This window comes from Periplaneta americana, chromosome 4 (assembly GCF_040183065.1).
Source record: "Periplaneta americana isolate PAMFEO1 chromosome 4, P.americana_PAMFEO1_priV1, whole genome shotgun sequence".
In the NCBI taxonomy this organism is placed as follows: Eukaryota; Metazoa; Arthropoda; class Insecta; order Blattodea; family Blattidae; genus Periplaneta; species Periplaneta americana.
In genome coordinates this window covers 129,264,770-129,287,328 of record NC_091120.1, presented here as the reverse complement: position 1 = coordinate 129,287,328, position 22,559 = coordinate 129,264,770, and the positions used below count along the sequence as shown (strand labels likewise).

The window sequence follows — 22,559 nt, the reverse complement described above, 5'->3', positions numbered from 1 at the left end:
AAACAGTTCGAAAATGGAACTTCCCGTAATGTGAAGAGGATCATTACAGGTGAAAAAACTTGACTTTCTTATTATGACATCCCAACAAAAGCCCAGAACAAAGTCCGGTTATTCAAAGATGAGAGTGCTCCAGTGACTGTGAGAAAATCAGGATCAGTGAAGAAGAGGATGATCGCAGTGTTCTTTATACAGGGCATCATGACTCGGGTTGTGCTAGAAACTCAGTTCCCAGTGATTGCCAAGTGGTACAGTGAGACTTATCTGCCACAAGTCATCCAGGCTCTCAAGGTGTTCTGTCCAAGATTACGGCTTAACACTTGGCTCCTGTATCACGACAACACTCCAGCTCATCGTGTTAAACAATGGACTTTCTTGCAAGATCAGGGCTGACTGTGCTTGATCATCCTCCCTATAGTCCTGACCTTACCCCTTGTGACTTTGGACTCTTCCCACAGGTGAAGATGAAACTGAGGAGCTTTTGACAGTATAGAATCAGGAGTGTGAAAATGTACCCGAGGAGAAGTGGCAGAGTTAGTTTAGTGACTGGTTTCAATGTATGGGGAAGTGTATTCAGTGTGGGGGAGATTATTTTGGAAACCTATAAAAAGTATACTCTCTTTGCAAAACTTTTCTGGTGACCTTTTGTAAAAGCAGATAAGCATAGACTGAAATAACTTTTACTTAATTCGAAAGAATGAGCACGTTGAAATAGAGACCACCTACAGTCAACTCCCGATGTAATTCGTGTGCAGTTAATTCGCGATCCTTTGGGGGGGAGACGAAATAATGTCATTTCCGTTTTTACTCTATTCATGCTCTCTCCCTCCTCACTCTAGCATCTTTCGACCCATGACAATACTGGTTTCAAAGATGACATTTTGAATGCTGTAGAGACTGTTGCCACAATACATCATTATTAAAAAACCTAAAAGAGTGTGAAGGTACAGAAGAAGATGACATTATTGAATGCTTAGAAGTTGGTAAGGAAGATCAAGGATACAGACGAGAAGGTGAGGATGATATATGAGATTTGACAGCTGGTAGTGTAAAGGATGGTGCAGATAACAAAGAGTATTAGGATGAAGCCATGGAAGTTACGAAAGTTGCACACACCCAAGCTGCAGACATGCTTTTGTCATCTATGGAAAATTTTGGCGACTTTTCATTTACAGATATTGTTATTGTTTTAAATGTGCTTAAATGCGACAGGTTCAAGTCAGTAGATTTACTGGCATATAAAAGAATTTCTGTAGGAAAATTCCAGCACACCGGCGACACTGATATAACCTCTGCAGTTTCGAGTGTCATTAAATAAACCAAAGTTTAAATTTTATTGTTTCAAAATATTTTCCAGTGTTTCACATTTTGCATTTCACTTTGAAGTGTATTTTGATAATTAAACTTGTCAGATTAACTTTTACTGGACTTTAAATAATAATAATAATAAACAAAATTGCGGATAATTCGCAAATTTCGATATTTCACAGAAGTCCGTGCATTAATTACCGAGAATTATCAGGAGTCGACTGTATTGTGTTATTTTGTTTTGGTTTCTTGAATTCATTGATGCCAAGTTCAAGGACTCTAAAAGAGAATTTGGAGATTTCACTTGCCCTTACGAATTCCGGAATGTTGGTAGAATGTGTGGCTTCAGTTTTTCAAATGATTCCCAGAAAACATCTCTATTGTCTCCTCATAATACAAAGAGGTATAGCAAAAAGTTACCGTAACTAAAATTCCCGAGCAGTGGGGATGGAGTGCACAGACAGCGTGAAGCATATGGAGTGTTTAGTTGACGAGTGGAGTAACAAATAACACAAATAATGTTCAATAACAAGCCTGTAATGCAACACTACATAATAACGTGCGCTTAACAAATACATCCCCTGCATAGTGCGGTAACTTTTTGCTGCCTCTCTCTCTGTATTTGGAATGCCGGATTTAGTGGTAGTTTTAGAAATATTAACAGATGGGAAATAGAATTGTGCAAAAAAATTATTTTAACGACATATTAAACTTTTACCAAAATATCATTAAATACCGGTATGAATATTTTTTGGTGTTAATTGCATTCTACACATCATGAATCATATTGCTAACAGGACTGGTTTAGGACATAAAATTTCATATTTCTCCTGTCTCTATGATGTTTAAAATGGGTTTCCAAAACAACAGTTTTCATTTTCACAATTATCAGTGTTTCTACTGTTAACTCTACTTATTAATTCTGAGCAGCATAAAACTATCAATGTAGTTCGATTGTCATTGGTCAAGTGAGCATCAATAAGCTCACTGAGTGGCTGAAAAATGTTAACATGCAATTACCTACATTATGGAAAATAATTGTGTATGAACGTACCTCTTCATTTTTTTTCACTCCTTTCAGCTGCATCTCCAAATCAAGTATCCTTTTGAGAGCTACTTCTTCAGCTCTAGAATGACGCTGAAGTTTGTCTTGCAGTCGATGTAATTCATCCAATGGCAAACAGACAGGAGATAGTGTGTTGCGACCTTCTTCTGGTGTGTCACACCTACATGCATCCAATTGTTCTCTGTGTGTTAATGAAAATGTAAATGAGATTCTTCGTTTATATCCAGCAGTGTGATTTGTTGGTATTAATGACATTAGCGAAATGTGTTAAAAACTTAATTTTACACATGTAAAGTGCAAATCCCTTAATGAAAGTCCAAAATTAAGTGAAATATATCCGCGAATTTTCGCGAAATTCGTATGAATCCATGAAATTACTTCATAATCACGATATTTTCAACAAAAAAACAAGTTTTATGGAGAATTCACACGAAAAATGACTCTTCCTTTCAATTAAAACTTGAAAATTTTCTTTGTTATAAAATATACATTAATGTTTCTAGTACATATTTGATCAATCAGCATTACATGTGTGTGGCATCTAGCAACGATGTACACATATGCAAATCTGGCTTTCAGGTAGAAGCTCCCTGTGAAGCAGACTTGAATAATTTCAAGGGAAAAATTGTTCCGGAGCCAAGTATCAATCCCAGAACCCTTCGCTTAGTGCACGAATTCTCTATAGACTGAGCTATCCCAGGAACTATACACGACACTGTCAAAATTTTTCCCTTTATATCCACACAACTCAAATGGGCTGACAAGATGCAGAAACCCAACTTTGAGTGCACACAATTCTGTGTGACTTAAATTGTGGCTTTCTGTTAACATACCTACAGTAAAGAATATATTATGCAAATCTGGCTTTCAGATAGACGCTCCGTATGAAGCAGGCATGAATAATTTCAAAGGAAAAATTGTGACAGTGTCGTGTATAGTACCTGAGGTAGCTCAGTCAGTAGAGCATTCATGTGCTAAGTGAAGGGTTCCGGGATTGATACCCGGCCCTGGAACAATTTTTCCCTTGAAATTATTGATGTACACATAGTTTCAGGGACTACTTCCAGAAAGCAGTGCAAGCAGACAATGATCATTTGTCTTTCCTGCAACAAAATTAGTGGTTTACATTCAAGGTTGGTAGCAATGAAGTACAGCCATCTTTGGTTTTTTAGTCCCTCACTATATGTTGCATGGCAGGAATTGCACTACAGGCTCAATGTGTATCACGTGACACAGGGAACTCACATTGAGCATTTGTGATTTGATGTTGTGAACCAAATGGGTAACAAAACGTTTTGAGTTTCCCTTTCATTTGATACAATTCCATGTACCTGAGTGTTATTTAACGGAAGTTATTCAAATTTGTAATCGGAAAGATCATTTGTAATAACACAGTATTATAAGAGAAGTTCAAAGTGATGTCTGCCTGCATTCTATGCTTACCATGCAAACATGTCATATGTGTGGTCCCAGCAGGGAGTTGCAAATCTGCCAAGTCTCACACATTGTGCGAGCTGAAATCTCATGCATTTGAGGATTACAAAATTTGAAGATATATAGGAAAGTTCTAAAGTCCAAGATGAGGATAAAGTAAGTCGGTACATTTACCCAATGGATGCAATTTGGGCATATTATCTCAAATGAAACTAGCAAATGGAGAAGTAAGGTACAAGAGGTTATCTGAGGTTGCAAAATTGGTTTTGACAATTTCACATTCTAATGCTGGTGAAGAACGTGTCTTTTCTATAATAATGAAAAATAAAACAGCTTTTAGACTTTCATTGAACATGGATGGTACATTATCATCTGTCTTGACCATGAACACAACCATTCCTGAGCCATACCACGCATTCAAACCACCAAAAGAAGTGGTGGCTAAGAAAGCAATGCATAGTATAACAAAACACATTGCAATAAAGAATGACATTTGTATAATTTACAATTAAGTGCAACATTTGGAATACATTAACTTATTTTGTGTTGTTTCTCACAAAACTGACGAATAAAAATATGCAAGAATAATTCAGTTGTCGAATATCCATAATTAAAATTATGGTACCGATTCTTATTGAAGTTCCAATATAATATGAATATACAGTATAATCTAACTCAGGTACAGTATCTGTTATTCCGTAATATGGGATACAATTTGTAGGCAAATTTAATCAATTTTCAATTTAACGAAATTTCACTATAACGAAAATAATTAGTGTCCCTTCGAGTTCGTTATACTGGCATTTCACTGTACAGTATAATTTTTTAAGGCTTTATATATGAGATGTGCAGGGACCTGAGAAAAAAACGCGTATTGAGAGGGATAGTGTATTAAGTGGGCGCATATTATCAGGGTTTCACTGTGTTCTTATTTAAGTGAATTCTTTTGCTGACTAGCACACTTCTGACAATACCTATCAACAATGCCTGAATTTTGTGTGAAAAAACAGACACGAGTGTAAGGGACAATTCTATATTGAAGAGTACTGAACAGTCAAAAGTAACTAGACAGTCATATGATCAAAAACACTAAGGGAATATGAGGCAGAAACACTCACCTTATTGACACATCTTCAGATGGAGAACTACAGCTGGCACTAGACACTGCAGCATGAACAGATTCCAGATCCTTTGTCTTCTTATCTACTGCTGCTTCCAAGTCTCGTAACTGCAGTACAAGAAAGTACATGTGAACGAATGAGTTTATAAGTAACTATTCTCAATATATATACTACAAGTAAACACATTCAATTATAGAACATATAATACTGAAGCAAGAGTATTCTTTTAACAGTACTAGTGAACTAGATGTATTAAACCTACAAGGCAACCAGGTACACTGGCTCGCAAAACTTTTGTCCTATGAAATAACGTGGAAGTGAGCTCTGTGAGACGTTATGTTGGCAATATACCTACATACCCCACTCCCCATGTCCTGGAGGGGGAGGTATTCGAACCCTGAGTTCTAGGTATATCGATGACTCAGAACCAGACTGTTCCAAGTCCATTTTACTATTTCTTTTTTCAGGAGAGTTATTTTAAGTCCTGACATTCTATGCTTCATGAAACAATTTGGAATAGTTTCATAGCAACCTTATGGAGAGGAATATTTACAATTTTGTTCGATTCATGTGTGCAGGCAAGAGCTGGAACACAATGAAACACAGACTTCTTTCTTATAAAAAGTTGGACTTAGAACGGTCTGGTTCTCAGCCATCGATATACCGAGCTAATCGAACCAAAAACATTTTAGAGCAATAACGGTATATGTAACCTACAGAACTAACAACATTGAGTCAATTTTGCACCGAAATGTTTAAAACATGTTGTTTATTTCTCTTGAGTATTATAGAATTTTTCATCTTTTATGCACGTATAAATACCATGTTGGATCACAATATAACATCAGTTTGTAATAATGGATACTAAAGTTAAGGTGATAGCGCTTATTGAAGAGGAGGAATGAGCGCTGCTAGTGCTGGAGAACGTTACGGAGTGCACCCAAGAACAGCATCTCGTTGGTGGAAACAGTATCAAGAACGAGGTTATTTAACAAGAAAACCAGGGGGCGGACGACCACGCATTTCTACTCCAGAACAAGACGCTGCACTAATTGCTGCCGTTAGACAACCATTCAGCACTGCCAAAATCCTGCGTGCTCGTGCTAACTTCCCAGGATCGAGAGACACAGTTCTTCGACGTATTAAGACACTAGCTAACACAAAGCCAAGGAGGGCAGCTATTAAGGATATACTAAAGGAAGATCACAAAATAGATCACATCGCATTTTGCCAGGAATGTTATGAATATCCGTGGAAAAATGTGATATTTTCAGATGAAAAGATTTTTTCAAACACCAGTCATGGGCCTATTCAGGTATTTCGTCCTATTGGGTCCACAAGATTCCAACCTGAATATGTAGCATCAAGACAACGCAGTGGACGTATTTCTGTCGCTGTTTGGGGATGGATTTCCAGGCTAGGAGGAGGAACTCTGTGGAAAATAGAAGAGAATTTGACTTCTCAACAATATATCCACATACTGGAAAATATAATGCTACCCAGCGTGCGCATGCTGCAACCTGATGGAATTATATTTTTCCAATAGGACAATTCCTCTATCCACACATCTTTGTTGTGTCAGAGATGGTTTCAGACTCATGAAGATGATATTTCACTCGTCCCTTGGGTTCCAAAAAGTACTGATCTCAATCCGTTGGAAAATGTTTGGGCCGAAGTTCAGTGCACGGTGAATGATACCCTGGATAACACAAGACCCCAGACGTCACAACAGTTATGGGAAATACTACAGAATGCTTGGGATGATGTAGTCACGTCTGAACGCTATATAAATGGGTTGGTAACTTCCATGAGGAGAAGAATGGACAACGTTATACGATATGATGGTAACTGGAGTGGCTATTGATTACATTAATCAAAACAAATTAAAAAGAAAATCAGTATTTCATTTATTAGCTACCATTCTTCATTAGAAAATGTTTCTTCATTGGCACTTAAATTGATGAAAATTCAGTTTTCAAATAAATGTCATAAACCCAGTTGGAGTGCAAAGAAACGAAATAATGAAGTTTATCTGTGGCATACTATAATTTGATTTTACTTGAAATTTAAAATTTTCACTAATTTCCTCTGCATTATGTTATTTATAAAAATATACACACGGAGAAATGTTTTGCATGTTCTAAATCAGCAGTCAGTGTTTACTATTTACAAGCCAATATCTTGTTTGGTGTTGAAAGAAGAAGAAAGAAGAAACAAATAGAAGAAGATTTTTGTTTGTAATAATAAAGAAGAAACAGAAACACAAGAAGATTTTTATCTGTAATAATAAAGAAGAAACAGAAACACAAGAAGATTTTTGTTTGTAATAATAAAGAAGAAATAGAAACAGAAGAAGATTTTTGTTTGTAATAATAAAGAAGAAACAGAAACAGAAGAAGATTTTTGTTTGTAATAATAAAGAAGGCCATGTGCAGAGAAGGGCACGAAGAGGGCCATGCTGAAACACTCATTATCTTCAGCACGTTTATATTATCATTTCAACAGAATGGAATAACAATTATAATTTTCTTTAATACTATATGGAATACAGTGCCCTTCTTAAAAAAAAAAGAACAGACATTTGCTATTTTCTATATGCTTTGTTTATTTTTTGTTCGTTACATCCATATTTTTGTTCCGTTACTATATGAGAGTAACATGCAAACCTATTTTTTATGTGTGCAAAATATGAATTAAACTCTGTATCCCATGGGATACAATTGACAATTAAGGTTTAAATTATACACATACCCCTAAAAATTTATCTTAATAAAATTATTTACACGATTTTTTTTTAGAATATTAATCTGTCGATTGTTAGTGCCAGCTTTAATTAATGTAATTAACGTAGTGTTATATCTATGACAGCAGCCAACGAAAATAAACTAAACGCGCATTATAACGTAAAGAAATGTGGCTAGAGGAGGATCTACAATATGTCATATTTATTCACTTATGACACTAGGATTCTATTTCAGTTTAGAATCAACTAGCTTACGTGTCGTCAACCTTCTTGTTGTAAGGAGGGGTGGGTCATGGTTGGCTACCTGCAAGGATGATACCTGCCGACTGGGGTGAGTACAAATACCAACTTAAGAACGAGGAAAACTCTACAGTATATCGGACAAAAGTTTTGCGAGCCAGTGTACAAGGTTCTCAGGGAAGCAAATGCTTTCAGTTTAATACGTTGACAACCAGTACCTTTAACCAATGCATGTTTATTAAGGAAATAATTGTCTTAGTCTAAAACACGGAACCTTCACCTAGGAAGCAATTAATGCTGATCAATCTGTACAATTTATAAATACTTTCAAATACATGTCGTAATCCACAGTTACAAAGAATACCCTTCGAATATATTTCCTAACAATGAAATTCCACAAGTAAATATCTAGAAACTATAATGCTGCTGTCTGCCAAGTATAAATGAAATAAATTAATTCACCCTAAATATTTCCAAGTGCTACAATATTTAATATAACAGTGGTGGAAAAGCTGTCGACTATGGTCTACTAGTTGACCACCAAGCCCGTGGTGAACTGTATCAGTACTGATATTTCTCTACAACTGACAACCCCTGGCCTCTAGCTGAGAAGAAGGCAGTTACACACCAGATAGTGTTTACCAGTCTGGAATGTCTTTCAGCAGTCTGAATACAAAAGCTTTCAGACTGATATCTCTAGAAAGTTCGTGGTCATACAGACTACATACTTGCTCTGGCTACAAATATAGTAGACCACTGACATGCAGGTTACTTGTATGACAAGGGGCCGAGGTGAATTCTTATTCTGTTACAGTACATTCTTGTGCTGCATTGTGTTACATTAAGGCCTGGTTCACATGAGTGAAATGTCTGTGGAACAATGGACGCGCAGTGGCTGCACCGTTTTCTATGGCACACTAATTTAAATGTAGCAATTCACACAGGATGGAGAGATTGCGGCAACGGAACATCTCCACATTCCAGCTGCATCGCCCATAGTGGAATGAAAGCCTCACAGTGACCTTAAGTTTGCTATGGGCTACTGCATCAGTCACACGAGTGAATGCAGCAGTTTGGCACCAACTGTCCAGACAACATATCTTGGCTTTTACGAGGGCTGGACCTGATACACTTAGATATGTTTTGGTCCTTTGTGCCTATATATGCGATGATTGTCCAAATCAGACAGGTAGTTTCAGTGGCATTCCTGAATCCGATGCTGACAGTTGAGCCATCCTGTCTAAGCCTCTGCTAGAGCCAGGTCCCGTTTCGTGGACAAGTAGCCTGAGCCCCACGCCCTTCCTGTCATTGTCAGCTAATGGGTGGACCATCCTGCCTGAGCCCCTGACAGAATCAGATCCTGTCCACATACGAGTAGCCTAATAAGCCCCAGGGGCCCAGAACCTTAAGTCCTTCCAATATCATCGGAAACCCGTACTACTCTCAAAACTTCATCCCAACCTATTTTTACTATATTCTTTCAGAAGGCACTTTACAGAATATGATACAATTAATACAAGCTGAGAATGACATTCTGAAGTAATTAAAAGAAAATTTATTATTTTTCTTGCAACTTGTTTAATAACACACAAATAAGTTTCTTGTAATAAAGAACTGCTCAATATTGGAGGTACCAATGCCTTCTATTTTTCTTCTTGTCAACAACTGCAGTTCGAAGTAATAATGGTGACTAGCATCCATGACAAATGAAGGGTACACAGGAAAAACGATCAAGGTCCATCAAAAATCGAAATTGAGTTAATAATGCTATCTTATAGTGGAAAGGAAGTACTATCATGTGGTCTAGCTAGTAATAAGAAATAATCGTTCTTGACATTCCACTACGTCAATTTCTATTAAATACACACATAACAAAGTATTAAGTGCTTAAACTTTAAAATTAGTTTTTCTCGAAACTTTCTAAAATGGACCTTCATCGTTATTCCCGTGTACCCTTCAAATGACCATCTCAGATCCTTCTGCCCGTCTCTCTTCCGCTCTTGTGGCCTCAGATTTGTGCGGCTGCCACATGGTCACCATTCTGCAGACATTCCGCTCGTGTGAACTGAGTCTAAAAGTTGTAGAAGTTTTATTCGAAAAGAGACAGTCAGGAGGTAACTACAAGAAACCAAAGTCTTGTCACTATTATGATGAATAGGAGGAAGAGTTAAAGATGTGTTTTTCTCTTAATTGTAATTCAATTGTTGTTCTTCCTAAAAACATTGTTGTTTTCTAATGCCAGGCGTTTGACAATAAAATCATTCATATTTTTCAAAGATATTGTCATGGTCAGCCATTGAAGCACAGATTTTGAGGTGTTCCGAATCCATTTCTTGGTTTGAGTTGCACAATGGGCAGTTAGGGGACTGATATATTCCAATTCTATAAAGGTGTTTGGTCAAACAGTCATGGCCTGTTGCCAATCTAAATGCAGCTACAGACGATTTGCATGGTAAATCGAGAATTAACTGTGGATTATGATCCAGAGAGCTCCATTTTTTTTCCCTTGAAATTGTTTATCAAATTTTGTTTGTTGAAGTCTAAGTATGTAGATTTCAGAGAGTAATACAATTTAGTAATGCTAATGTAAAAGGACATTTTCGAATTGTTCACCAGAATTTTGCTATAGAATTTCCTGCGAGTAGTAAACTTCAAAAGGCCAAGTGCCTGATCTGAAGTTGAAGATGAGTGCTCAGCAGTCAACTTTTACGAAGGTTCACAGTAGGCCCATGACATTAGCATCTTTTAAGATTGCCGAAGTTCTTTTAAATGAAAAGAACCATTTGAAGAAGATGGTGAGATTGTTAAAGAAGTTTTTTACAAAGCAGGAGAAGTAATTTTCAGCGGCTTTAAAAATAAAGTGGAAATATTATCTTCCATAAGAGACATTTCTCTTTCATGGAACGCTGAAATGAGGAGAAAGGAAATTATGTGTAAGAATTTGGGGAAGCAGTTACAGGAAGACCTATATAAATCACTTTTCTGTCCCTACAATTCAACAGATTTACTGATTTTACTGACACATCGCAGTTATAAGTATTTTCGTCAGAATGGTTTTCCTATCTACCATGACATCAAGAGAAGAACGGTTAATCAATAATACTGGGTATCCATGAAGGGCCAAACAAGACATCAATACATTTACAATGATTCTATAGGTTACATTACTAAGACAGATTTTCTCATTAGTTCATGTCCTTAAGAATAGATGTCACACTAGCTATGGTTGGAAATCACGTTGGTTTCGTTACTCTCTGTAAAGACGACGGAGATATATTTAAAATATATTCACATTGTACCATTGTATCTCCTCAGCTGTATAACCGAAACACTCCTCCACCTATACAAAGCATTGGTTCGATCCCTATACATACATCCCTCCATTTTCCTCACACAAGCCCCTCCAACAACCCAATCAAAATTTGAAACCCGCGAAAGAAGAATTCTCCACCAAATCCTCCACCTGCACAGACACACCAGAAACAACACAGTTTACACTACGACAAAAACGAAGTCACTCTTCACACATCTAAACAACATAAACAGGAAATACACACATTCGGCAGTAAATCGCGTATATGCACAACACATCTTCGCAAATCCACCGAACACAAACAACAGAACAACACTGGAGATACTCCTCTACAATTACCACCAGCTCCAACTACCAAACTAAAACACACAAACAAAACTGCAAACACGTGTTGGAAATTTGAATACTGTCTGAGAGGACACACGACAGCAACAGAGAGGCAGATTAATAAAATAACTATACCCTATGAAAGTCTCCATAACCATTCAGACGCTTCTGCCAGTGGAAAGGGAAACTTAAAAATCTAAATAAAGAATATGCACGTGTAAGTAAGTATGTATGTATGTATGTATGTATGTATGCATAGTGTTCTGCCTAAGAGCAGGTCTTTAACTGCAAACCCAGCATTTTCCATTCTTTCCAATTTCTTGCTTTCCTCTTAATCTCCCCATATGATACACATGCCTTAACATTGTCTATCAGCTGATATCTTTTGCCCCGAATAACCCATTCACCATTCCTTATATGTAGCCTATGTATATTATATTCCTACTCACTAGTCCTCTACAAGTATTGCAAATTAACAAATTAGGCCTACACCGAAATAAAAGGAATCAATCACTGCACTCACACACCTACTGGCACTTACGCCAAAAATAGTCTCATATATATATATATGTATATATATATTTTTTACTGTTATTTATGTACAATGGCTGGAGAGGGCATCCTGCACGTATAAGACCCTAAAACAGCCTCTGGCTCAAAGCCAGAAATGTTAATAAACTACTACTCAGCAAGGGTTAACGATTTTGAGTTCAGGTAAGGTTAAATATTGTCAACTCAAGCTTACAAAAACCCAAGTTTCAAGCTTTGCTTGAACAATGAGGAGCTGAACACGGAATTCTCCTTTTGCACACAGATGTATGGTGGCTCAAGGCTGTATTTTTAAAGAGATTCGGGAGCCTTCTTCAGAAAGTGAACCGTTCTTAAAATCTAGAGCAAAAAGTTATATTGAGTTAGAAGACTAGCAATGATTACTGCTACTGTCATTTCTTTGTGATATCACAGAAAAAATGAACGAAGTAAATCTTAGCTTGTAAGGAAAAAACAAATCCCTGATAGAACTTTTTTGTCGGAACTTGCTTTTGCAATGTTAATACATGCACTTTACCAGTATTTTTAGAGATTTTATTTATTTTTTGTTTCCACTTTTTCTTCTGTATTTGTTTTCTCTCACCACTTTGCACTGGTCTTCATCACAATATAAGCTCCATCAAATGCCATTATGCAGCGTGTATCTGTGTATTTTCCTCTCATGGTACATAATACCTGTCAGATGTACCTTCACTGGTGACGAGTTCAGGAATGAACTATCTACATCGTACTGTATTCAAGCCGCTGTTTCATACACATCCCAAGCCTTCTCCAAGAAGAGTAGATACATGCGATGGGTAAGTAACAGCTTGGATCAAAACTTTCTAACCATCCTATTAACATTAATAATTGATGAAGAGAAATGAAACTTGAAGGAAAGGTCAAGATCTTTTGGAGTGATTCCCATAATAAGGGTGTATACACTCATATGCCATTAATTTAGCTAACTTCTCAATTATGATCCCATCCGCATTTACGTGTATTCTCATTACGGTTTCTATTACTAGTATTTTGACATGGAACTACGTCTTTGTATTGGGCACAGTAGTTTGCGAACCACTCAATAATGATATCCAAAAAAAAGTATTATGTTAGAATCACTTGTAACTTTGAACAAGTAAACATAACGAAACGAGAAAGTATACCACAGCATCGAGAAAGGAGATACATAACCAATAATAACTGCACAAAACCAGTCAGTCGAATTCTCAAGGCTGATGAAATGGGTGGGACAAAGCATGCCTCGAAAACTGCGTTCTGGCAGCCATTCTATGCACATAACTTCGTGAGACTTGAACTGATCCAGATGTTTTAGGTGTCAATCGATCAAGCATGACGAGATCGACTAAATAAACACAAAAAAAAAATGATTCAGGGTAAACTAGGTCACTAACTTTCAAGAAGTAGTCATGAATATTTGCAAACTTCTAAAATACTTCGAAATTCAAATGTTGAGAGAATACAAAAGTGATGACGAGCACAACAGGAGAAAAGAGAAACCTAAGATGAATCAAACAAGCCCAAGGCTACCACTGCAAAATACAAGAGACGTGAGAGAAAGAACAAGGGAGGGTGGCACATGTGTGGAATCTCGTTGTAGATGGTTAAGACATATCACCACACTGATCTACATCAGCTCAGTGAATCCGGATACTACATACCAGACAGGGTAAGATGGTCACCAAGTCCTGGTGGTGTCCATGGAGACTGAACAGAACATGAATGCCAAAGACATGCACACAAATTGCAGCAGAACGAAACAAATTCAAAAAGTTTCTTTAGGAAATTTCGCCCAGAACTGCCCTTGCTGATAAACGTAGTTCTGCGTCCATAAACTCTTTGGCTCATTTCACTAGTGAGCTTTTTTTTTTTTTTTCTTCCCACAGAAATAAATATTTATAATTCAGTGTTTCTTAATTTAACGCCCTCTACAAGTTATGCAGAAATAAGAGGTAATGATATGGCAATGAAACAGTAACATGAACAAAAATCCTTATAGAAAATCTATCCTACAGCTTTTCATCCATCATAAGTCAGAATATTTTTATGAACGATTTTACATGAAAGACGTTTATATATAAGCATAGGAGAAGCATTTGTTAGAATATAACAAACAATTATGCATTATTCCACTGCATCCTTTAACAGCTTACCTGAGCTTTCATTTGTCGCACAGCTGTAGAATTTGACTGGAATTGCTCCACATGTAGTCTATGCTTCTGGAGTTGTTCTTCCAAATGAGAGATATGTTCTGCCAATTCTGACTTCCCAGAATCCAATCGCATGGAATCCAGCTGTGTACATGAGACAATTATAATCAATATTTACGTGTCCATAAGTATAAAATATGGAGAAAAGAATTTCCTTTTACAATAAATAACAGAAAATAATAGATTAGATTATTGCTAATCTGCGAATCCAGCTGTGTACATGAGACAATTATAATCAATATTTACGTGTCCATAGTTATGAAATATGCAGAAAATACTTTCCTTTTACAATAAATAACAGAAAATAATATATTAGACTATTGCTAATCTGGCCCTCAGTGATCAGACTTCTCAATTCTATGGTTCCTTCTAGTGTACTTCCTATCACTTCTGAGTGTTATACTCCGGGTTACGAAATTCATTCATTTGCATATTTTTATTTAAACCATTGTTATTGATATGCTGATAAATTATCTGTACGAATTACATACTTTGTAGTCTCCTGAATGTATTTTATTGTGCATATAAATGCATATTTGAGGTGTGTAGTTGCAAAATCAGATACATCACTTTTTCTTAGAAATGAGTTAATGTTTTATTTCATATCTTCATATGATTCTACAACTGCTATAGCGCTGTTATGCTCCAAAGCCAGATACATCACATGGATTTGTATGATGAAAAATAGTATTGGTTGCAAATCCTTGGTTCCTTGCAAATTTTTTCCTTCATACTGAAAAGTTATGTTTTAGTGATGTATCTGATTTTGCAACTAAACGCCTCATTTATGCTCTTTTAAATTACTGCGTCATATTTTAGTAAATATATTCTTATTTGGCATACTTTATCAGTCAAATGAAAAAAAAAAAAACTTCAAAATGGCCATAAAAAGGGGTTATTGAGTGAATTGCTTATTAATTTTTGAAAGAAATAATATAAATAAGATGCCACATCATGATATCATTATCATTCAGGCCTCATCAGCTATGGACTCATGCAAATGAATCCTTGATCACGTGAAGGGTGTGTGAATGACCTGGCCGGATGCTTAAGAGGCACTTGATTTTGTCTTTACCTCGAGAAGTGGGGGAATCTGTCTTATTGGAATAGATTACACAACAAAGAAGGGTCTAGAAAACAGAGTAGTGAATAGTGACAAGAACAGTGATTGTTAAAAATGCTGAAAGTGAAACCAAGCAATTCGAGCAGGCTTAAAAGTTTACAAAGTGAATTTTTCCAGTGATCTTATTAGTACAAATGGCAGAGTTTTATATGTAAGGCATAAGAAAAAATATTTCAGGTGATTCAACATATTAACTCTGTGAAACAAGGAACTAATAGCAAAAAGGTGTGACAGAAGTGAAGATATCCAACAGTTATTACTACAAAAGTATCTTGAGAGACAAGCTAAGATTTAACATGGAAAATATCTGTCAGACAATGGCGGTAAATTGTAATCCATCCCTTATTTTGGATGTGCAACCAAACACATTTACTTCTCAGCAATAAATGTAAGTTTGCATGGATACAATGCTATACTTAGACATATTTTAATGGCATAGTTGCAAGTATATTACAAGACTTTTAGAGCATGAACTTTCTAACCCTGGCTATACTGTATTACGAGGCGTGTTCTTAAAGTAAGTTCCGTTTTCAATTATAGCCGTCGCATTGCTGCAATCGTTATTTTGTGCATGCGTGTTTTCTTCTTCAGTCCTCAGGCAAGCTGTGCATGCAGTTTCAGAGCTTCAGTCCATGTGTGTAGTTAGCTGTGATCAGTTGAAATGTTTAAAGTGATCGAGCACACCGTCGACTGTGAGATGCGGTCTGTTATCCATTTCTTGAATGCGAGAAACATCAAACCAGCTGACATTCATCGTCAACTTTGTGAGGTGTATGGTGATGATGCCATTAGTGATGGAATGGTCAGGAGATGGGTTAGGAAGTTCAACGAGGGCCGCATCTCTGTGCATGACGAGTAGCGTACCGGTCAGCCACCTTTGATCAATGACGATTTGGTGTGTGCTGTCGATGAAAAAATTCATGAGGACATAAGGTACACAATTTCTTCGCTTTCCTTGAATTTTCCACAAATGTTGCGGAGTGTTCTCTACAAAACTGTGACAGATCGATTATGATATCGAAAATTCTGCTCATGATGGGTACCCAAGATGCTCACCGAGGAACACAAAATCAAATGAGCTTCCAGTGCATTGAGCTTTCTCACATGTTACAATGAGCAAGGCGATGAGTTTCTTGACCATATCGTGACAAGTTACGAGACTTGGATGTCTCACATGACACCTGAATCGAAGCAGCAGTTCATGGAATGGAGGCACACTAAATCGCCAAGGAAAAAGAAATTCAAACAAACCATGTCAACACGCAAGATCATGTGCACTTTTTTTTGGGACAGAAAAGGAGTCCTACTCATCGAATTCTTGCCTCGGGGTGAAACCATTAATAGACAAACCTATTGTCAGACCTTGAAGAAGCTCCATCATGCAATTCAGAACAAGAGACATGGAATGCTGAACGATGGAGTTGTGTTGCTTCATGACAACACTCGGCCACACACAGCTCGTGACACCCAAAATCTCATCTCGAAATTTGGCTGGGAACAAATTGACCATCCCTCCTACAGCCCGGATTTGGCTCTGAGTGACTTTCATCTCTTCCTGCACCTCGAGAAGTTTCTCGGTGGTCAATATTTTGATGGCGACGATGAAGTGAAAACAGCAGTGCGGGAGTGGCTCGCATCGCAGGCACGCGAATTCTACAATGAGGGGATAGAAAGACTTGTGCTATGATTCGATAAATGCCTCGATAATGGTGGAGATTATGTTGAGAAGTAATTGAAGTGTAGGGAATACAATGCAACAAAAATGGTTTGTAAATATCTTTCCCTTTACTTACTACACCCTTTTGGAACTTACTTTAAGAACACGCCTCGTACTTATACACTAGGGCATATCCAAAAAGGCTGAACAAATTTTTTCTCGATATTAAAAATTTAAGGGTTCGCAAAAGTTGCATAATGATGCCAACGTTTTGCACAAAAAATTTTGACCTCTTAGAAGCACTTTTAGATCGAGCCATAGAGGGGTTATTTTTTATTACCTTATTTTTTTTCTAAAAAATGTTATGTTTTATTTAACGACGCTCACAACTGCAGATGTTATATCAGCGTTGCCAGATGTGCCGGAATTTTGTCACGCAGGAGTTCTTTTACATGCCAGTAAATCTGCTGACATGAGCCTGTCGCATTTAAGCACACTTAAATGCCATCGACCTGGCCTGGGATCGAACCCGCAACCTTGGGCAAAGAAGGCTACCACTATATTGTCGGCACCGCATATCTTGAGGTACTAAGATGCAACTTCAACATTTTTCCCCCATTACGTGATCACAGCTGAAATCTAGTGTTTTTGCAGCCCCCAGGTTTACTTCACTACTGGCAACACTTACTTCAACACCCACATGTTCTAGATATCATGGTAGTTAGTCATTTTGTAGTTCTTATGTTGGTACACTTGGAATTATTATTCAGGCCTGTCTGCTACTCGATTTAAAATTCACTAGATTTATTCAAACGTAATATTGTGCGTGTATTTTATATCGCGATTATAATATATATAATATATTCCGGGAATTGCGAGTTGTACGTGAAGTTACTATTTCCATCACATCACATAATACAACTCTGTGGTGCAATTATTGTTATTATCAGAACTACCGGTATTGTATGTTTCTAGGTAAGTAGAAATTTTGGAGCATTACATTGCAATATTACAATAAATTAACATATTAGAATGTTGTGTTGTATTAAGATTTACTGTTATTTAATGTGTATTAAGATATTATATTACATAGGCATACTTATATTCTAGAATAGTGAAATTTATAATTAGGGCTACAGATGATTCTGCTGAGGTAAGAGCATTATTTTAACTTTAAAACATTATTCATATAAAAATAAATTATATGATATAACAATTACATTTTTATCATAATATAAGGTATTCTCCAGAGAAGCTACATCAAAGAAGGCATGTTTCACTGGCTTATGAGAGATGTATATAGTGATAAACACGTGGTTTATTAGTTTGCTGTAATAAAAACTTCCAACTATCCATTAGGATATACAGATATCAAATGACTTTTATGTTGAAAGTATTTATAGCTCCAAATTAAAACCACGTGTTACCAGTATCATCTCACAGAAGTCAATGAAACAAAAGAAAATAGTGTCTCCTATGGTGTAGTTATTTTGGAGAATTACGTAATATAATTTTACATAACCTTACAAATATTTAGTCTAATGAAAGTGAATAAAATCAAGGTTGAAGTTAGGTTCATGTGTAGTTCATATTTTAAAATGCAATAACCATTTTATTTTAAGGTTATAACATGTCCAGAAGGAAAGAGTCTGAAGAACTTATAGGCCTAAATCAAGAAAGAAAAGTCTTTCGTTACAGAGCAGCTTACAATAAGCAGTGGTTAATATGTACAGACAATTGAAGGCTGAAGCAGAATAGGAATATATCTGTCAAACCGAAGCGGTTCTAATGGCAAGAATTGCAAATCTCTTGTAAGTAGGCCTACCTGTTTCTATAGATAATATTTGACAGGATCAGTACAGATCTTATTCCATAAGGATGCATCCATGATAGTGTGTTAAAAAATATTTACACATAATTTAACATACGAAGACTTTTCTGTAACCTAATCTAATGCAACTTCATTATAAACTAATGCATGTGGTTGAGTTTACATGCAACTGAATTTTGAAAAATTTTAAGCTTACTTAGAAATACAAGTCCCGAAGAAAGTAAAGTCCCGAAGAAAGTAAAGTCCCATCACTGATAACCTTTCGTATGAACAAAAATATTCTTGTTAGAAATTAAGTAAAAAAAAAATACGTATTCATTAACGCAGAAGAATATTTTTATTATCGTCCCAAGTACTTCAGTGTATTACCATAATCTTTAAGGCTATAGGAATAATTAAAAAGGAGCATATTATATGTTTACTTGTTCCAGATATAGTTACACCACAGGCATGTATGTATAAGAAGCATTAAATTGGACTCTGACTTTGAGAGGGGAACAGAGGTTAAGGGTGTTAGAGTGTAAGGTTCTTAGGAAAATATTTGGAACTAAGAGGGATGAAGTTACAGGAAAATGGAGAAAGTTACACAACGCACAACTGCAAGCATTGTCTTCTTCACCTAACATTATTAAATCCAGACGTTTGATGTGGGCAGGGTATGTAGCACGAATGAGTGAGTCCATAAATGCATATAGAGTTAGTTTGAAGAACTTTGGAGAGGCCGAGACGTAGATAGGAGGATAATATTTTGAGGGAGGTGGAATATGATGCTAGGGACTGGATTAATATTGTTCAGGATAGGGACGAATGGTGGGCTTATGTGAGGACAGCAAAAACCTCTGGGTTCCTTAAAAGCCATTTGTAAGTAAATACTGTAAATAAAGTATATAATCTCCATACTTTTATCACAGCATTCATAGAATGCAGTAGAAATAATTATTACCAAATCTGAAAAGAGGCATATGCTGTCTACACCAGGGAAAAACAAGAAATATCCACAATCTATAACCAGCATCAGATAATTTTTCCAAGGAAGTCATTGCAAGATTTGTATATGATAGGCCGAATCGAGATGAAGAAAATTATGGCAGTAACAATTTTTTTTTAATTTTAATAAGTTAAAAGACTGTAGACTTTACTCTTATAATTACTTCTTATTTATTACTACCGGTACTATTTTCATTCCTGTTCAGGAAAAAGAGTAACAGCCATGCTGGTACTGGGCCATGTAACAGGAAACTATGATACATACTTCATTTGAAGGATCACGTTCGTCATTAAGGACAATTTTGAAGGAAATGTGGTTTAAATTGAGAAAAAGAGGGCAATCTCACATAAGTAAGAGAAAGTAAAAATATTAACTTTAAGAAAATATGTGAGAAATATGAAAAGTGAGGGTCCAAAGTCTGTTGTTTTTCTGGATGAAACGTGGATTTTTATGAATGGCAGGCTGTATTACAATATTTTAAGATAGTAAAGGGAATAAATGTTGTAACATTATTAATTCCATGTATATTTCATAGACTCTGCAACACATTCATGGAGAAAACCAGTATCATTGGTGGTAAGGTTCGAGGAGTTATGCATCGACCTGCTGTGGGAGGAAGACTGGTCATTGTACAAGATGGAACCTGGTAGTGTAACTACAATACTATTAAACTATATATGGTGTAGTAACTTTTATTATATGTTCTATCTAGAATCTAAATATCTTGTGTCTTTTATAGATGCAGATTTAACTTTTTGCATCCAATTTGAAGACTGGCCAAGATTACTATGGTGCCATGAATACATTCCAGAAGTGGGTGGAAAGGTAGCTTATTGTTGGGTTGAGAAATTTAGATCCTTCGATTATTATTATGGATAATGCTTTCTACCACAATAAAATTGCAGAATAGAAACCCACAACAAAAGGAGACGAGATCAGTTAATGGTAAATATAATTTCTGTAGAATCTGAGTAATGAACTGTGATGTTAAGTTGCATTATTTATGTTTAAATGTGAACTTTGTAGATATGGCTGAGGCAGAATGGAGTTACCATTGCCAGACAATGCCAACAGGAATAAACGACATTTGGAAAGGTGATTCTCTAAATGTAAGTAATTCATAAGTAATTCCCCCCCCCCCCAATGGTGGTTAATTGACTGTTTGTCATTCAGCCATATGAAGTGAGTTGTGTAGACCAATTTATCAACACGATCATTGCCCAAGATAGGAGGCTGGTTTCCGAATACACCGACCTCTCCACCATCCAGGCCATGAGGGTTACCATTTTGCACGACATACAGCAGGACAAGTGCATCAGAGGCCACTAATTTAAGAAAAGTGAAAATATCTCTGATGATCAGACACTTCATATCAAAACCCACTATTTTTTTAACAAAATATGATATGCCTACAGATAGATTGCTGTACATTCAAATACAAGGATGTTGGACGATCTCATCATTGATAAATTCAAGTTGTATTTTTTCTGTTGCGTAGGACTTAACGATAGAGTTTCACTTCCAGGGATTAGCTATCATGGTGTTCCAAGAAACCAGTGAGGCTTATTTTGTTGGTCTCTCAGATACACCAACCTCTCCGACATCCATGCCATGAGGGTTAACATTTTGCACAATGACTTCCAGCTAGACAGGCATATCAGAGGCCACCATTAATTCAGAGGAAAGTGAAAGTGTCTAATAATATGATGTCTTGTATCAGTACCACTATTTTTTTCACGAAATATGATATAGTTAGATTTGTGTACCTTCAAAAGCAAAGAATTCTGTGAGGGTGGTATTTTGCTACAAAACTTGCCAGATCCTTGAGCTAGATTGGCACGGAAAGTTTGGCTTATTTTCAACATTTCTGTTTCAAAGCCTGATGTCATATTTTAGATACCGGTACAATGTTATTTATGCAGTATTAATTTTCACTATGTGTACAACATAATATATTTTTGATTCTAATTTTAATTCCCCCCCCCCTTTTTCTACTGATATTTACATAATTAATTGTCCAGTCCAGTGTTGTCACCATAATGTCCACTATAATTCCACTAAAAAGTAATTCAGTTATTGTTAAATGGGGCTATGTGTAATTACTTTCTTATATAAAACATGCACAGATGCCCTTTTAACATTGACAATTTCTGTGTTAAATCAAATTCTGTCTTTTTTTTAGTCTCAAAGGATCCTATGATGCCACCAAACATTATCAAGAGGTTGGTTAAGGAAGAGGACGTCTGGAAATTTGGTAATATAATGACTAATTTAAGAATTATTGGCTGATGCAAATGCTGGAGCAAATATAATATGTCTGTCCAAAACCATAGTTATTTTCTTTTTATATCACTTTGTATTTTTCAGAAAAATAAAGTAAGTGTGCTGTTACACAGAAAATAATACAGTGGATTGTTCATTGTGTATTTTTGTTGTTGCCTAACTGTGATTTATGTTAAATTTGTATAATGAAGAAATAAAATAAAGTTATTTGCAATCTGTCCTTTGTCAAAGTATTCCCTTAGTCCTGAGGCAAAAGTCGGGATATTAGAATTGTGTAATGCTGATTCAATACATCAACTTGTCAGCATTCCATAATGTTATACAACAATATATATATATATATATATATATATAATTACATCGCCCTTC

At 36.2% G+C, this 22,559-nt stretch overlaps 1 protein-coding gene across 13 annotated transcripts in view; it reads right to left on the bottom strand.

The window, feature by feature from the left end:
- The window catches only part of LOC138698194 (A-kinase anchor protein 9-like), a 630,353-nt gene that overhangs the window by 220,075 nt on the left and 387,719 nt on the right, over positions 1-22,559 (bottom strand). For all 13 annotated transcript variants that reach the window (XM_069823957.1, XM_069823962.1, XM_069823964.1 and 10 more), the window contains 3 exons: positions 14,252-14,392; positions 4,924-5,033; positions 2,360-2,552 (listed from right to left, as the gene is read on the bottom strand). In XM_069823957.1, coding sequence (XP_069680058.1) covers positions 2,360-2,552; positions 4,924-5,033; positions 14,252-14,392 — 444 coding nt within the window. The remainder of the gene's footprint in view (positions 1-2,359; positions 2,553-4,923; positions 5,034-14,251; positions 14,393-22,559) is intronic.